Source organism: Myotis myotis, unplaced genomic scaffold (assembly GCF_014108235.1).
Source record: "Myotis myotis isolate mMyoMyo1 unplaced genomic scaffold, mMyoMyo1.p scaffold_m19_p_8, whole genome shotgun sequence".
NCBI classification, from domain to species: Eukaryota; Metazoa; Chordata; class Mammalia; order Chiroptera; family Vespertilionidae; genus Myotis; species Myotis myotis.
In genome coordinates this window covers 44,645,813-44,665,288 of record NW_023416390.1, presented here as the reverse complement: position 1 = coordinate 44,665,288, position 19,476 = coordinate 44,645,813, and the positions used below count along the sequence as shown (strand labels likewise).

At 38.1% G+C, this 19,476-nt stretch overlaps 1 protein-coding gene across 2 annotated transcripts in view; it reads right to left on the bottom strand.

Annotated features, from left to right (window-relative positions):
- Window positions 1–16,033: 16,033 nt before the first annotated feature.
- SP3 (Sp3 transcription factor) overlaps window positions 16,034–19,476 on the bottom strand; it is a 50,547-nt gene continuing 47,104 nt past the window's right edge. For both annotated transcript variants that reach the window (XM_036320771.1, XM_036320772.1), the window contains one exon: window positions 16,034–17,763. In XM_036320771.1, coding sequence (XP_036176664.1) covers window positions 17,447–17,763 — 317 coding nt within the window. In that variant the 3' untranslated portion in view covers window positions 16,034–17,446. The remainder of the gene's footprint in view (window positions 17,764–19,476) is intronic.

The window sequence follows — 19,476 nt, the reverse complement described above, 5'->3', positions numbered from 1 at the left end:
TCAGAAAAGAAATTAGCAGCGGTTGTCAACTATTTTTAATGACGGAGCTACTGGAGCAAAGTCTCTACTGGAAATTGTGTGGACTGATCTGTTATTCGGGGGGTTAGAGGCGAGGGCAATGGAGAAAGCTTCCATTCTACCAGAATCCTAGTCAACAAAAATCCAAAATAAAACATCTTTATCCTATTTCTGGCTACATTATTTACTGCAAAAAAAAAAAAAATAAGATACTAGAGTCAACGTTAGGGACGTCGCTGTGCTCTGTGAGTTATTTCTCCCCACTGCTTTCCGAACGGTGTCACTTTGCAGGACGGCATCTAACATATTTTGACAAGAGAAAGTGACAAATCAGTACATTCTCTCATTAGAGCAGTAGAGAGAGGCTCAAAGAAAATCCCATCTGGCCTTAGAGCAGTGGTTCTCAACCTGTGGGTCGCGAACCCTTTGGAGGTCGAACGACCCTTTCACAGGGGTTGCCTAAGACCATCGGAAAACACATATATAATTACATATTGTTTTTGTGACTAATCACTATGCTTCAATTATGTTCAATTTGTAACAATGAAATTGGGGGTCACCACAACATGAGGAACTGTATTAAAGGGTCGCGGCATCAGGAAGGTTGAGAACCACTGTTTTAGAGTGTCTTACCTGACGAAGATAGTGAGCTAATGCTCACTTGGGTTTCGCCCAAACTCTCTTCTGCAGCTTCCTCTCTGGCCACCGGTTGAAGCTGAGGCTCACTTTGGACCCATGAGCTGCCAAGAGTGCTTCCCCCTCCACAGAGCACCACACACCCTCAGTGAGCCCAGATGAGAGTGCAAATTCCACTCGTAACAGGAGCGAAGGAGATTGTCAGCAGCATTTATTTCCTTGGGTTGTTCTTGCACTATTCCCAGCCAGTGACATAACACAGGTGCCGAATATAGAGGGGGCAGCCACCTAGGAGCTTTTAATTTGAGGCACCATCTGCCACCCAGCTTTCCCTCCCAGTAGTCTGCTCCCGCCCAAAATATTTGCATAGGGTTAAGCTATCGTGTCTCCAAATGGCCTGCTAAATGCAAGCAGCATAGTTGGGAAGGAGAGCACCTTAGTAGCCCTTCCTCAGTCATGCAACAAATATTTAGTGACTGCCTGCTATACCTAATCAGGCCTCTGCTGTGCCAAACAGGGGTAACAGGAATAGATGTGTGGAGCCTCCTGTCTCAGGCCTTTCTTATCTATCAATTCTTTCTCATCTTCAGCTTTTGTCACTCCTGCAGGAAGCCTTCCATGAGCCCCATCTATGCCTGAAATGACCCTCTTCTATTCTCCCACTAGAGGCCCAGTGCATGAAATTCGTGCACTGGGGGGGGGGAGGGTGTCCCTCAGCTCAGCCTGTACCCTCTCCAATCTGGGACACCTCGGGGGATGTCCAACTGCCAGTTTACCCTCTCACAATCCAGAACTGCTGGCTCCCAACCGCTTGCCTGCCTGCCTGCCTGATTGCCCCTAACCGCTTCTGCCTGCCAGCCTGATCACCCCCTGACCACTCCCCTGCCAGCCTGATCGATGCCTAACTGCCCTCCCCTGCCGGCTTGATCGCCCTCAACTGCCCTCCCCTGCTGGCCCAGTCACCCCCAACTGCCCTCCCCTGCTGGCCCAGTCATCCACAACTGCCCTCCCCTGTTGGCCTGATTGCCCACAACTGCCCTCCCCTGCCAGCCATCTTGTGACAACATGGGGGTGGCCATCTTATGCCCACATGGGGGTGGCCATCTTGTGTGAGGGTGTGGTGGTCAATTTGCATATTATCTCTTTATTACATAGGATGATGTTCTGTGGGTACCCCTCTCCATTCAACACTGAAAAGGAACTCCCCATTCCCAGAATCTCAAATAGGGGCAAAGGTCAGTTTACGTCTCAAGACCTCCTTTCATTTTCATTTTTGTTGTAAAGGATTACATAAAAATAACTAAAAAAAACCATGTTTTCAGAACTACTCAAAGGAGGAAAAAATTGACATTCATTGCACAAAATCTCAAAAAAATCAAGTCTATATTGCTCATAATAGCAAATGTGGCTGTGGGTCATGAACCTGATCTAAATCACTGAAATCCATAAAAATAGTTACAACTTGTTCATAAAACACCTCTTGCGAGACTTTGCATAAGAAACTTTAGAAGGTAATGAAACATCAGATAATGGGGTTAGCTAATTAACTCTGGCCAAGGCGGGACAGGCTCCTCTTTAATATCTTAATTAGGCATGGTACCCCTCCACTTGCGCCTTCTTCACCCGAGTTTCCAATATTGATGAGCAGAGGACTAGGCCTGCTGCCACCTGACTTTGCCCAGATTTTATTTTTGAGTTTCACTATGCACCTTCTTATGTCTTCCTGCACATTTTGGGGTTACCCATTAGAATAATTTTGATAAATAGAGCTTATAATTGAGAATCAAGGTTCCCAAGTTCCATGTTCAAAATTTGAAATTAAAACCAGACCTATAAATCATAGTGAAAGATGTAAAATGAAACTAAAGAGGAGAGAAAGATTATCCAACTGGTTAAGAAAACCCTTTTATGACTACTTTATCTCATAAAATATGGAGTCTTGGGGAAATTCATAGTATCTAGGATTCAGAAAGCCCTTTTTATTCTTTCTCCCCCTTGCATTTTTTTTTAAATGCTATATTCTCAGGTTTCGCAGATCCATTAGCCATTTGGATTACCATGGTATTTAGTATCAGCTTGAGTTCTTGACAAAAGTAGAGGCAGTTTTCCAGCATGGAGAAACATTTGTTAAGTACAGACAAATACCATTTGCACATCTCCAAATGGGGCTAATTTTGAGATGATAAAATAAAATAAGATTACTGAGTATCTAGGCTTCATAATGACCCATTTGATTTCACAAAATAATTCAAAGGGAGGTCAGGAAATCCACCAATTACTAACTGTCAAAGACATATTAAGAAGCATCACGGCTAGTGAGAAGTTAGAGTGTTCATCTATGGAAACTTGGCTTCCTCTGGGTTTCCCCACCCAATCGTCTGCTCAATATTTACTCTGTTGACAGCACCCTTTAATGCCCAAGAACTGTTTCAATCATCTTGAAACAGGAAAAATAGCATGTATTTGTAAAAAAGGTGTATAGACATTGATGCTGTAATTATATATCATAATACAGGATACAATTCAATGTCCTAAAAGGCAGCTTGTCTGAAAGCATGTAGGATATGATTTGGGGATGTGTTCAGGGATGTAGCAATTTGGTAGTTGGAAAATAATTTAGACAGCAAGCAATGTGGTCTACTTACCCAAACCACAGAGCAAGTGTAATTAAAAGGGGGAATGGAAAATATTGTGGGTTTGACTAAGAAGGTTGGGTAGGGACTTTTCTTACTGACTATATAGTCTTCTCTTGTTACAAATGTCAGCATAAAGAACTACACTGATGCAAAGAACATGAAACGATGGCAGATTACATTTTACTCAAGACTTTCCAGTTAATATAGGAAGACAACCCCAGGGTCTTGAAGAAATAATTATGTCAGCATAACTAGGTCATATCTTACTATCGCAGATCACCAACGCAATAGTCAAGATGAGAGGGATACATTATTTTTCTTTTGTTAAGGTCAGATTCTCCAATAGGCGGTAGCTGAGGTGGGGGTGAAAGCATGAGAACCAAGAGGTCCCTGGTGCCAAGGGCTGGGACATGAGCTGGGGGAGCCACACAGCGAGCTGATTATGCAGATGCGTAAAGCAGTCCTTCTCTTTGACCTCAGACTCACTATTGCCATCAATTCACATATCTCTCTTGTGTGGGAATTGAGAATAAATCCTACTCAGTGGGCCCCACCTGCTCTACAAGGCACAGTAGGTCTTCCCAATAGTAGGTTTTGTTGGGTGGGCTGCTCCCCTCCTGGAGCAGTGAAAATGAAACAGAAGCACCCCAGACAGAAGGACTAGAATGCAGGGTCCACTTAATCATCACTGTGTGCCTACAGTGCCTAGGTTCACAACAGGATTAGGGGTCCATGAAAATGTTTTTAATTTCTCTTAAAATCAGCAGAATAATTAATCCAGCAATTACACTCCTAGATATATACCCAAGATACTTGAAACAGGCATTCAAATAAATACTTGTACACAAACATTTATAGCAGCACTCTTGACAATATGCCCATTAACTGATAAATGTATAAACAAAACGTGGTATATCCATATAATGCAATATTATTCAGCCTTAAAAAGGAATGAAGTACTGCCCTGGCCGGGTGGCTCACTTGGCTGGAGCATCGTCCCATACACCAAAAGGTGTGGGTTTGATTCCCAATCCAGGTACATACCTGGGTTGAAGGTTTGTTCCTGATCAGGGTGTGCATGGAAGTCAACCAATCGATGTCTCTCTCTCTCTCGCTCTCTCTCTCTTCCTGCCCCCTTCCTCACTCTCTTTTTAAAATAAAAATTAAAAAAAATCAATAAACAGCCCTGGCTAGTTTGGCTCAGTGAATAGAGCACTGGCCCATGGACTGAAGGGTCATGGGTTCAATTCCAGTCAAGGGCATGTACCTCAATTGGAGGCTAGATCACTGGCCAGGGCAGGCAAGTACAGGAGGCAATCAATCAATGTGTGTCTCTCACATGAATATGTCTCTCTCTCTGTCTCTTCCCCTCCCTTCCACTCTTTCTAAAAATCAATGGAAAAAATATCCTCAGGTGAGGATTAACTAAAAATAAAAAAACCAATCAATAAACATATCCTCAGGTGAGGATTAAAAAAAAAAGTTGTGTTTGTGTTTTTTTAAAGGGAATGAAGCACTGATACATGCTACAGTGTAGATAAACCTCCAAGACTGTATGCTAAGTGAAAGAAACCACTTAGATGAAATGTCCAGAATAAGTAAACTTAGAGAGACAGAAAGTATATTGGTGGTTCTCAGAGGCTGGGAGGAGAGGGTAATGGAGAATAATTGCTTCATTGGTACAGGGTTTCCTTTTTGGGTAATGTTTTGTAACTAGATAGAGGTGGTTGCACAACATTATGACTGTATTAATGCCACTGCATTACACATGTTAAAGTGGTCAACTTTATGTTATGTAAATTTTATCTTGATAGAAAAAAAACAATGAACCCAACCTGGATTATATTAATCTCTGTACAATAGTCATAAAATATAATTTTTAAAAAATATTTTTTTATTGACTTCAAGAGGGAGAGGGAAAGACAGATAGAAACATCAACGATGAGAATCATTGATTGGCTGCCTCCTGCATGCCCCCCACTGGGGAGTGAGCCCACAACCCAGGCATATGCCCTGACTGGGAATTGAACTGTGACCTCCTGGTTCATAGGTCGATGCTCAATCACTGAGCCACTCTGGCTGGGCATAAAATATAATTTTTAAAAAATTTAGGAAGGGACCCAAGGCAAAAGTGCCAGAGCACACAGAAGTCATAATGCAGCCCTGACAGATACACGAAACCCAGAGGCAAGGCGTGAGAGAAGGCAGCATGGCTGCCACGGAACGGGAAGGACCACTTATCCGAGGGGCTGATAAAGTCAGCCGAGGACAACAGACCACTGACAAGACTCAGGATGCCATCTGAAGTGCTAGTCATGTTTTAAGATTAATATTTCTAAAAGATCACTCTGCGCCGCTATGCAGAGACTGGACTAGTGAAGGGTCAGGACGAGCGGTTGTGAGCAGCCCAAATTAGAGGGTATTGCTGACCAGGCTGCCCACAGAGTGTAGAGAGATCCATGGCCTTGGAGACACTTGGAATATCAACAGGACCAATAGGGGGTGAGAGGGACAGGGCTGTCAAGGTTAATTTTCACTTTTGTGGCATGAACATTTAGATCATATAATGATGCTATTCATTAAGGTAAATACTGGGAGAGGGGCAGACATTCAGAAACTGGGCTTTCACCACATACAATCTGAGGCACCTGTGAAACCTCCAATAGAGGGGCCAAATGGGTAGTTCAATATGTTGGCTGCAACTCAAGTGAGGAGTGGAGATTAAAAAAAAAAAAAAAAAAATTGGAAAGCTTTTCATATCTGGAATAAAAGGAAATTCCCAGAATGAATGAGATCATCCAGTAAAAAAAAAAGAAAAAGAAAAGAAAAAGAAAAAAAGTGAGAAATCCGCTCAGGATCAAGTCTTAAGAAAATTTGACATTTAAGTGTCAGGTATGAGAAGAAAAGCCAGCAAAGGAGAGAGGGGAGGTGTGGAAAGAGGCAGAAGGAAAGTCAGGAGGGTCGTGGCTGCCACGAAGACGGCTTCAAGCGCGGAGAGCAGCCAGCTGACCCGAACGTGCCGTAAGGTCAAGCAGGACGCAGACATTTAATGCTACAAGGTTTAGCGACATGGAGGGCATCGCTTACCTTTCCAAGCGCACTTTCAGTGCAGCGATGGGGCAGACACCAGATGAGAGTAAACTGAAGGAAGAAGGAGAGGAAGTGGAAAGAGAACGGCCAACTCTTTCAAGAAGCTCCTTGTGAAGGAGAGGAGGAGGTGACAGTGAGACAAGCCAAATCCTGGCTTCACCCAGCCTCACTGCCTGCCCACCTCACAAGAGGGACAGTACAGCACAAGAAACTTTGCCAAAAACAAAGGAGTTAGCAACCTAGTGCTGCTAATTCTTAGACCGCAGTGACAAGCGTGGCCTCGGCCCTCTGCAGCTGGAGGCCTGTCTGTCTAGCAACTTGATAGAAGCCACACTGTGATCCTGTTCATTTTATGACGGTTTGCAAAGGGACCACTTCTCTGACCTTGCACAGCAAAGCCGAACAGGAATTTTAAGTTTGCAGGGTGCTCCCAGCAGCTCTCGAGTTTTAGGGCAAAGCCTCGAGAACAGAGAGGGTATGATCACACTGGGTCGGAGTCCAAAAAGCCACCTTCAAATAATGTTGGCTCAAGAAGCAAGAAGTTGCATCCTGTGAACTTCAGTGGTTCTCTATGTACAGATTAGGAGGATGCCCAGCACTCAATGCTAAACGCTGAGCCAGTCCGATTCTCCAGCACATTCCTCCAAACCAGCTGCTCTTACTGCTCACTGCCTTCCTCCAAACCTCTCCTGCCTGTGTCCTAAGTTTAAAGTCTGGGACACAGAATATCTCAAAAAGCTGACCTTTTATCCTTTGCCAATTGAAAAGGGAACCAGCCCGCAGATAGGAGACCAGATGATACAAAGCCCCTGACTGGGTGGTTCCCCCTCCTGCTGTGCACCATCAGGCAAATATGACTTTACAGGGCAAAGTAGTACGTTTCCCTTCTTCACCAACTACGACTAGAAAGTTGATTGAATGCCTATGTTACTGCCTTGTAGTCTCTGGTTTCCATTTCAGGGTTGACTCACTGTCTCCAGTATTAGAGTAGATTTGAGACTTTGGCCAGAAAGACACTCTATGAGCAACTTTTCTTAGTTCGGTTTTTTTATGCCCTGAATTTGGCCTATCAAGTTATCCTTGAGCCTAACACTAGAGCCTGAGCAAGTAAGCCCCTATGTTCCTTTGAATGTCATGAGGTGCCCTCATGTGCATAATCTTGTGCCAAGGAGAAGGCCTTTGCCCAGGCTCTGGCATGCTTGGAGTACGATGCTCCAGATATTGCATCTCTGGACACTTAGCAGAGGTATCATGTAGCTCTTAGATGATCATGTTTAAGGGGCGGGGGGAAATACTCTTCTCCAAACTTTGCATTGAAAGGGAATATGTTCTTCTAATAGAAAGAGTACAGGAGCGCAGTTGGCGTGGCTCAGCCAGTCAGGGTACCTGCCCGGTTGTGGGCTTGATCCCCAGTAGGGGCTGTGCAGGAGGCAGCCGATCAATTATTCTCTCTCATCATTGATGTTTCTATCTCTTTCTCCCTTCCTCTCTGAAATCAACAAAAAAAAATATATTTTTACAAAGAGTACAGATACTTTTTTTTCTAAATGTCAAGAAGGTAAGTAGTAGTGAGAATGTCCTGCCTCTCTGATTATGTCCTTCAGGATAGAAACCATAAATTGACCATTTTATCCCAAATGTTTGTTAAAGGAAGAAAAAAATGCCATCAATCCTATTAATTCTATGGAGACAGATGTGGTACGTGGGATAATCACCCAGGATATGAAGTCAGAGATCTGGAATTGAGTCCGCATTCTCTAGCATTTGTTATGACTTTGTGTGATAATTTGCCTAAGCCTGAACTATAAATGAAGATAATGCTTATTCTGCTACCCATAACATCAGAAGGATCAAACAAGGTTTTTGTGGGAAAGAAAAGTAAATGGTAGTCAGAAAGAGGACAGAGGTCTGTTACTACCACTCCTATTTAACAGTAAGCTGCCAATGCAATATTTTTTTAAAAGAGTTTATCAGAACTGAAAATGAAGAGACAGACCTTTTCCTATTTTCAAACAATCTGACTGTCTCCATAGAAAAGTTTATAGAACTTACAAATCATATGTAAGACCTTTCAAAGAGAAAATAATAATGTTATAAAAGGATATTAAAGTATATTTGAATAAATGGAGATAAAGAATGTTCATGGATAGGAAGATAACATTCTTCCTCCAAATTAATCTACAAACTCAATGTAATTCAAATAAAAGTCCTAACTTTTATTTCAATGGCACTTGACTTTTCAATGGCACTTGACAATTGAATCCTAAAACTGACAGAAAGAGCCAGAGCTCAAGAACAGTCAAAACTATTTTGAAGGGCAGGTTAAGGGGTGGGTGGAGATTTGCCCTACCAAATGTCAAAACATGAAAGACACAGTATTGATCTTATGGTGTCAGCACAGGGAAGGCAGAAAGGAATAAAGGGATAGATTGACACAAAAATGGAAACTCAATAAATGGCAGAGATAGCACTACAAGTGGGGAAAGTTGGGCCATCCAATAAACTTTGCTAAGACAAATGGCTATCCCTATGGAAAGCATATACTTAACACCACAAGAAAAAATTATTTCAAAGTGGATTAACAAGATAAATTGAAAGGCAAAAAATATAAACTTGTAGAGAAAAGTATTTTTATGATACTAGGCAAAGAATTTCTTCAGAGAGACACAAAGTTCCAGCTCAAAGAAATAAAACATCTGTAAAACAATAACACACATATAAGCAAAGTTAAAGGGTAAGCATCAGATTGGGAAAAGATATCATTGATCCATATATATCTAAATCATGTACCTGGAATTTATTAAAAGTGTTTTAAAATCAATGCTAAAGTGCAAATAACCCCCAAGAAGCAAGAGGACAAAGAATTCAAATAAGCAATTCCCTTCAGAGGAAACATAAATGGATTACACACTTAATGAAAATATGCTCAACCTGACTAGCATGCAGGGAAATGAGAATCGAAATCAGGAGTTAGCATTTCACATCCATCATGTGGAAACACACACACACACACACACACACACACACACACACACACACACACACAATATTTATATACATGGCAATGGCAATATTGGGGGTCTCTGCAAGAAAGTTTCCTGTTTGAAGTCAAGTTTATGCAGCTGACTGGTTGCTTAATGACTACTTGTGTTGGGTGGGTGGGGATGGAGAGAGAAAAGAGTAGAGACAAGAGGGTAGAGACAGTGCAGTAGCCTATACTCCCAGCCCTTGGATGAAGAGAGCACTGTGGAAGGCAGCGAGCTGGCTTGAACCTTCTTTACATCTGATCCCAGAGGGCTGTGTACTGTGTGAAGAGATCCTTGCAGTGAGAGTCCAGGGGAGCACCATACTAGGGCAAGGAGCTAAATGAGTTAAACAAGTAGAACCAGTAGGAAAAACATGTTTCTGCTAGTTAGTGAAAGTTTCGTTAAGCCTACTGGTATCAATCTCTTTATATGTACATGGCTTAGTTTTTCTGATTCCTCTTTAACTTCTTAGTTACACTGGCTTGTTTTTCCTCCCAGATGAATTTTAAATCATTTTGTCAAATTCCAAAATAAAATTATATTGTTTTTCATTGGAAAAAAATTATCTGCCAAGGCCAAGGACTGGGGAAGGTGTAGGAAAATGTGACTCCTATACACTGCTTGTAGGAGTGTAACTCGGTATGTACATTGTGGAGATCCATTTGGCAATAAATATCTGGTAAATCTGAAAACTATTCTATTGGCCAGTGACTGAAGTTCTAGATACATACCTCAGAGAAACACACCATGCACAAGGAAACATGTCACTGTTTATGGTAGTCAAAAATTGAAAATAACTTAAATATGCAAAGAAAATAAATTGTGATATACTAATTCAGTGAGCTACAGCATTTAAAATGAATAATTTAGAGAAACATGTGTTAACATGGATACATCTCAAAAATGAGGGGGAAAAAACAAGTCCTAAAAGGTTGTGTACAGTATGGTACCATTTACAGTTTCAAAAACATGAAAACAATTCTATTATGCACACATACAAGCATATAAATCCATTCATGGTATCATTTGGATAAACATCAAATTCAGAGCAGCAATAACCTCTGTGAGTGAAGGGGGAAAAATGGAATGAGAGAGGGCTATATAGATTTCAACGATAGCTATAATCATTTCTTTTTAAAAGAAAACAAGCGAATGCTTATAAAGTGGTAAGACGTTGGATGCAAATGTTGGATGTAGTTGCACAGGTATTCTATTTTGTATATTTTTTCTGTATGTTTGAAAAGCTTCATAATAAAAAAAGGCACAATATGAATGCCAGCAATTTTGTAAATAAATGTTTGCTGACAACTAGGTGGATCAAAGTGAATGAACACATTAATACGGAATGGGGGTTATTATTTCCAAGTGTAGGAGGAATATTGATTTCTCCAAGGCTTATTTACTAATACTTAACTATGTGCCAGGTATTGTGGGATGTGTTTTACAGGCATGAACTTATTTAATCTCCTCTATCACCCTAAGAAGATGCAACTGTTATCCCCGTTGTAGACTAGAAAACTGAGGCTGAGTGGAAAGGTAGTCACAGTTACAGAGCCTGAAGCAGCAGAGCCAGGGCATAAACTCAGGTGTGCTAAGTCTAAAATGTATGCACTACATTATATTACAGTGAAAGTTATTAAATGACTCAAGATGAAAAAGCCACAGAAAGTTACCAAGAGTAAAAATGAGAAAGATCCAATTAGCTAAGAATTTGTAAAGGATCAGGGTGTGAGGAAAACTAAGTGGTTTTACACAATTAAAAGTAAGGCCCAAACCAAACCTGAGCCCAAATACCTAGTGAAAATATAAAGGGAAGATTATGTGGTGTTAGATATTAACTATAAAGCTAATGTTGGCAGAGAGTCATTCCTTAAGACCAAACACAGACACTGCCCTTTGATAAGAGTGTGCTCAGACTGTAGATGGACTTCTAAGCCTTTTAATCAGTTCTCTTGGAAACATTTCACTGGTTCTTCAAGGTCCATCCTGACTCACTCACATAGCAAAACTAAATTCCTGACTCATCTAAGCCTGACTCATCAGGCACCAACCACAGTTTTGTTGGTATTTTCTACAGGACCAAGTCATCAATGATTTCAAACCACTGTAGAGAAAGAACTGTATCTCAGATGTTTTAGTTGGCATTATTTAGTAGCAAATAACAGCTTCCCAAACTTAAGAAAAAAAACTGAAGGTGGAAGTGAAGCAGTCTCTGTAAGGTTTTACGGGTATCTTCAGGAAATCCGGAAGAGGAAATGCAAAAAGGCACAAAACACTGGAACAAAAACTAGTTCTCAGGAATTCTGGCACTGTTTTCTTCATCTTTTTCTTCTGGGGCTTTATCTCTCTCATCTTTGCCTTATTGTCTTTCTGCTTCACATACATGTTCCAAATGCAACCTCCCAAGACATTAGCTTTCCGATTCCAAATTCCCAGAAATCATTTACTTGGCTCAGATTTGACCAGATGTCCACTCCTGTCGGATCATCTAAACAGCTCATCCCTGAAGATGGGAGGAAGTAATATTCAAAAAACGGGCCAGAAGTTAGTATTTCCCTGTCGTCTAGTAATTGGAGGATTAGACTTTTTTCTTTCTTTTGTAGAAATAAGATGCATTTCTTTGATGGCCTTTTCCAATTTAAGGTTGGAACCCTTACATGCTAAATTTTCTTTCAATTGAAATGAACCTAAAGATTCTTTGGTTGACTCCTAGAAATGTTAAAATAGGAAAGAATTCTACATCAGGGTGTGATTTCTTCAAGACGCTACTTTTCTGCTTCATTTTTTTCTTCGTATTCCATCCTTTGTAAGAAGCAGTCACTTTAGACACATTGTCCACTATCAATTTAGATTCTAAAGTTCACCTTCCACATTTTTGCATTAAAAACAAAATTACCACCTTAACTGGTTTTGCTCAGTGGATAGAGCATCGAACTGCAGACTAAAGGGTCCCGAGTCAAGGGCACATGCCCGGATTGCGGGCTAGATACCCAGTAGGGGGCGTGCAGGAGGCAGCCAATCAATGATTCTCTCTCATCATGATGTTTCTCTCTCCCTCTCTGAAATCAATAAAAATACTAGAATAAACAACAAAAATTACCCCTTATTCTGAAAAAGAAAATCAATGCATGAACCATAGTCAAACAATGGAAAATCCAAAATAATGGTCTTTTTACTACAGAAAAATGAAATCTCAAGAATTAACAGGTGTGGGAAAAAAATACAAACCACTTATTGAGCCTTTACTATAAGCCAGACACTGCTAAATGCTTACATTTTAATCCTCAAAACCATCTTGATGGGAACTATTGTTAGTTATCCCTTTTATAATGATGAAAACTTCAAGGCAAGAAACTACCACATATCACATGTCTACTATGTAGTTTAATATGGACTTAGAAGAGAAGCAAGGAAGTTAAAGGCTGGGAGGTGGGGAGGAAAGGCTGAAGGAAATAGAGACACCCACCCACCCCCGTCCATTTCAGCACATCATTTTTAACACTAAAAACCTGTTTTAAATATATAATGACATGGCATGAATCATGTTACATGACAGCATATCCACGCATTTTCTTAAACTTCAACTCCAATTTTGTTATGCATTTGTATCTGGGTAGCTTAGTGGTCATTTAAGTTCTTCTATTCTCTTTTAACATTCATCAATATAAATGTCCCTTTTACAAAGACATTTTCAACAATTTTCTCAATCCTGACTCAGCCACGCATCGTCCATCTTTCTTCTCTTTGTGACCAAACTTAATATTGTATGCTTGCTGTCTCCAGCACCTCTTGTCTTGTGCCCTCAATTACTGTGATCCCCAAAAGATTGGGAATCACTGGTAAAGTTTAAATTCTGAACCCCTTTATCAATTCGATAGCCCCTCCTCCAAAACACTGACACTCCATCTCTCACAAATTCCCGGGTACCTCTATTCTTCCCTTTTTAAGTACCACACTGTACCTTTGCTAATGTCTCTGCCTGAGTTTCCAAAACTCCTCCATGCAGAATCCACCAGGTTTCTAGAGCATTTTCTATCTGCCACTAGTATAAATTTACCACAATACATTTGATATGCAAGTCTACCTGAACAAGGAACTGGGCCAAATCAATATACCTTTGTCTCCAACACGAAATAAAGGAGGTGATTTTACTAGAATATCAAATCTTGTTCCCAAGGTATCAACCAATTTGTTCCATGCTCATTATCAGACAACAAAAGAATTACTGGCCCTGGCTGGTGTGGCTCAGTTGGTTGGAGTGTCATGGTGTGCACTTAAGAGCCATGCGTTCGATTCTCAGTCAGGGCACATACCCAGATTTTGGGTTCCATTTCCAATTGGGGCACCAGAGCACGTATGAGAGGCAACCAATCAATGTTTCTCTCTCTCCCCGCCTTCCTCTCTCTAAAAACATCTATTAAAAACAAGCAAATATATCCTTGGAGGATTAAAAAAAAAAGAATTACTACTCATTGATGGCAAAAAGTTTTAAACATACTACTTAGTGAAACAATTCTTTTACATTGAAAACAATTTTTACCAATAGCATTAAAACCAAAAACCAAATTATCTACTCATAGGTAGCATGAACATGTCAACTTATGTATTTTAAAACCAAATGTTACTACTTAATAACCCCAAATTTCAAACAATATTAAATACAATATAAATTTTAATAAAACATTTTGGGATCATGAGCAGTCAATATGAGGATCTAAATTACAATTAAGACACTAAGGGGATACTTGCTCCATTTAGATGATTCTAATCCAGGACTGTTTATCATTCACTAGAGAAGCTGTTACATAATACATATATATTCCCCATACCCAGAGATGTAGATCTAGTAGGTCAAGGATGAAGCTATGTGGACATTTTAAAATACTCCCAGCATTTTCTGAAGAATACTGCCTAAGAACTATTTTCCATGAAATGTATGACATGCCTTCAGTTTTATATGTAGATGTTTAATCTTTAAGCAATTTCACTATTTGAAAAATCTTAAGCATTTTCGCTATTCTGCCCAAAGTTACTTACAGAGAACCTGATTTTTTGCAACAGGTTTACTCCATTAAACTTTACATGCTTTTTGGTTAACTGGATTGCTTTTTAAAGTCCTTGACTCTCAATCCACAAAAAATAAAGTTTTCTTAAGTGATATTTTCTTTAAATTAAGGCATAGAGTACAGACACCTACTCCATTAGATTCTGATAAATAGGAATTATTTCTATGTAAATATACTGAATGTATCTTAACTCTAGCATTTACAAAAATAAAGCAATTATAAAAAACTATTAAAGAATATACAGGGATGAGCAAAAGTAGGCTCACAGTTCTGAGTCCACGAGTTTATTCTTCTATTATTTACCATATGAACTATAAGCCTATTTTTGCCGACTTCTGTATCTACACAATAAATTTTATAACTAGAAAAAAACCAACTTCAGGATAATTCTTCAAATATTGTTTCCAGAGTATATTCAACATTTTTTAAACATGAATATAGAAATATTTAAAAACAACATATTCTGAGGATGAATACTTTGACTTCTTTGTTAGGTAAAAATCCAAAGTTCATTGTTATATTTCTAGTGAGCACTCCAAACCCTTATTTAAATAATTTTCAAGACTACTTACTTTCTTCATTGCATTCATGCTCTAAGAACTGATAAAATATGCTTGAAAACTCATGGATCAAAAAGTATTGAAATTTTACATATATACTATAAAATTTCAATACTTAAAAACATCTATACCATCCCTAAAGTTTTTTAATCTCCTGACTTAATGAGAATTTTGCTTAGTGAACAATCTCCTAACATAATCCTTTTCATACTTCCTAAATAAAAAAATTAATTACCTAAAGGAGTTTGAAGATTCAAATTCTAATCCTTATAACTTCGAAATAATTATACATTCCATTAATTTCTATAATTCCAAGACCTTATTTCACATAACAAGCTTAAGTTTCATTCAGAAAAACTTTATTTATGTTTATATGTATATCTAGAGTTGTCCTATGCATTCAAAGATATTATTGACAGTGTCACATTAAGCCTGGAAAACAGACCATGGAAATCTTTACCCCACTGTAGACATGTGGAGAATTGGATTTTTAATTTAAAAATATCTAAAATATAGTCATGTTAATATTAAATTTTCTTTTCCTCCTACCCTGCCTTTATCATAATTACATACACAAATTCAAAATATAACCTTTTCAATAACTCTTGCTATCATTACCAAAACTTGTGTTATGTTATCTTTTTCAAGAATCTTCACATAAATTCAAGTTTCTGATAAATCAAAATATTCTGCACATTGCTTTAACAGGAAGAATAAACAAATAAAAAACAAGGCTTGCAAAATGGCATTGATATTACTCAATTTGGGCAAAGATAAAATATTTTTTTCCAAAGTTTTAATAATAAGCTCACTCTTCAGTAAAAAATTCGTAGTCAGCTAGTACCTCTATTCTTCTTTTTAAGCAAATATACCTATTTAAAATCATTTCAGAGTCTGAAATCAACACTAAGGCAAATAAAAGGCTAAGTTGAAGAAAAACCAAACAGATTTTCTTGCCCCATACCACTGCAATATTTTAAATGCATAGGAATACAACAAACTCAAAAGAAAAAAAAATAGTGTTTTATTAACTACCACACTGTTATAATACACTTTAAACGTACAATAAGGTAGCCTTTAAATTTGAGGTGGTCTTAAGAATAACAAATGAATAGAATTCCAAATTTTTGAAATAGGTGAACTGCTGCAGTTACAGGTATACATTTAGGAAAATTGTATAGCTCTTACAAGACCAGCAATGAAACTTTATTTTGTACATTTTTAATAATTGAAAATATAAACAATAATTAAAAAATAAAAAGAAAATACAGCGTAATAAAAAACATACGTTTCTCAATTAAATGTACTGAATACATATAAATTTTAAGGGAAAAAGCAAAAAAAGAAAATGGTTGATATTTAAGTGCAGACTGACTACCTAGACAAAAAAAAAATACTTAAAAAAATATCATAAAACCACTAGTTTTCTATGACTAATATCCATATGGTTGGAGTATCGTCACTATGGAAGTGATTTTGTTATGTTTGCATATGTTATACTTTACTGGTAATTTACATGATGGCTTTTAAGGCCCTGGCAGACATGGTTTTTGGAAACAAGATTGGATAAAAAAGTCACTGCTAAGACGCAATACACCTTATTTTTTTGGTCCTCCAATATGCAAGAAAAGGGATATCTCACTAGAACATTTTCTTACCACCCAAATGCCTCAACCTATACATTTTTAACTTTTTTAAACATTGGTTATATTGCCCAACTTCGTTATTGAAAGAATATTAACAAGACATTATTTTGGCAAATTAAATCTTAAACATGGCTTTTCAACAGGATTTAAAAGGTGACTATCCCTAGAGTTCCATGTTAAAATGTAGTTTTCAAAATCTTACAAGAGTAATGCTTAAAATATTGTACATAGTTAACCTAATTAAAATAATTAGCTTCAAAATGACAAATTGATAAGCTAAGTAAAGCCTACACTATGTAACATTTGCTTGGAAACTTGATTTGTCAGTTATGCATAATAAAAATTCCAGTCATCAAGAAAATTACAAAATTTTTTTTTATCATAACATGATTTCTTTCACCCACCAACTTTTTTATCTTACAATAGATAAATACCAACATGTTCTCATTTTTACACTAAACCACACAGGATTGATGCATTTGGTTAGACTACCATTCGCATTGTTAAATTCAATTTTCTTTATATAACTTGGTAAAATTTCATTTCTTCTAGATTCCAAAAGTACCTACAAAACCCATGCAATTTTACCATTTTTAATATACTATGGAATATCATACAAAGTAAGGCATTTCAGTGTCATGTATAACCAAGTTACTGTCAATCCAAAAATTTTTGCACATCAATAAAAAGATATCTAAGAACTTAGGAACAATATTCTTCTCACTACTGTATAAAAATAACCACAATGAATAAGTATTTGTGTAATATTTACTCCATTGTCTCATTTCCAGAAACTGTGACAAGCTGTAAAGGTATTTCAGTGTTGGTAAGGATATCTTGATTGCTGGTGGTGGAAGTATTAACAGTTCCTATCCCTGAAACAGAACCTTGTTGAATATTTGCAAGGATAAGTGTTGTTCCTCCTGCAGTAATCAAAGTATCATCTCGTGCAGTTTCCACAGATGCCAGCACTGTACTGCTAGAGTGAATACCTTTTTTATTCTGATGTGTTTTAATATGTTTGGCAAGGTGATCACTTCTCATAAAGCGTTTTGAACATTCTGGACAAACAAATTTCTTCTCACCTGTTAGAAATAAAATTAAGTAACTTAATTTTCAAAATTCAACAATGGACTGATAATTCCCTGAGAAAGAAAATAACCCAACACTGACAGCTAAGGACAGGGAGCAGAGTTCAATTAACATTGTATTAGTTTCATGAACTGCCTCTGCAATTTTCTCTGATAGAATATTTCCCCTCAAAATAAATGTCATCTTTACTTTTTGATGAAAAGCAATCTTCCAAACTTATTACACACTGTCATTCAGACAATATTTTAATACCTCAACTGTGCTAATAGTTTGTTTTAAAACATGTTACAAGGTATCAGCTAAAAAATGATAATCTGTAACATACAGGAGGTCCTTACATAAAATTTTGTTCAAATTGTTTTTTAATAACGAGAAGAAAAAACGACTTCTAATAGAGCCACTGTTCTCACCATGTCTGCGTGGATTTCCTCTAGGTACTCTGGTTTCCTCCCACATCTCAAAGATATGCACGTGAGGTGAATTGGTGTGTCTGTCTGCACTGTCCCAGTCTGAGTGAGTGGGGATGTAGGTGTGAGTGCACCCTGCAATGGAAGGGGGTCTTGCCCATGGCTGGTTCCTGCCTTTTGCACAGAGCTGCTGAGAGAAGCTCCAGCCACCTGCAACCCTGAACCTGGCATAAGCAGGTTGGAAAGTCCTCTGTTTATATATATATATATACACACACACACATATCTTATATGTATTTCAATGTTTAATATTAGAAGTGTAGTGATGTTTTTTGGTGTGTGTTTTGCATGGTTTTTAAAAAATCTTTATTGTTGAAAGTATTAGATGTCCCCTTTTCCCCCACTGATCCCTTTTAGCCTGTCCCCGATGTAGTGATGTTTTTGTGATCAGAAATATGCCATAGGAACTTAGCTCTTGCTTATGTCAGCCGGCCTATGGTAAAATTGTTTTTGATAGACATCATTTCACTTAAAAGTCTCAGTTTCTACTGATGCCATTGAGAACTCATTATATCCCTTTAAAAAAAAGTTTACAGCTTTAAGCTATATTTAAGGTAGTAACATGTTGTACCAATGATATTAAACCTCCAACTCTTAAACCTGAATTCAAGTACAGAGTACTTCAAGATAAAAGTAAAAATGCAAGCTTGAGGTCCACTAAGATTGAAATCCCAAGAAATGGCTGAGTTGACTTCAGCTGGAATAATTAAGAGCAAGCCCAATATATCATGTTAAAGTTAATAAGACCCTGATGAATAAAATATTTTTAATACAAAAGACTAAATTCTATGATGAAGACTTAACTATGTAAGAGGACTGACTAGAAGGCAAAAGGCCAGCCTGAAAGGAATCCAGAAAAATTCATCAACAAATCTAGCATTTTCTTAATTTATTTTAACATGCCTTATCTATCTCCTGTTCCAGCACCTCTACTCGAGGTAGGTTCTCAACAGACCTGCTGTCTGAATTATATTGCAATGACACCCTTGTCTTTACCTCTCTAACCTGACAAATCAATGCCAGACAAATCTTCCTTAAATACTAAATTTTATTACAATACAAAACTTCACCACTGTAGTAAGTGGTATGGGAATGCAAGGCTAACTTGAGATAACTAAGATTATGGCTCAATTCTAAAATCTACAATCTCATCTTCACTCATGTCAAATGATCCCTCACCTCTTTTATTCACATACTATTCTTCTGAGAAGATATTTCCCAAAGTTTCTCTTGGAACAT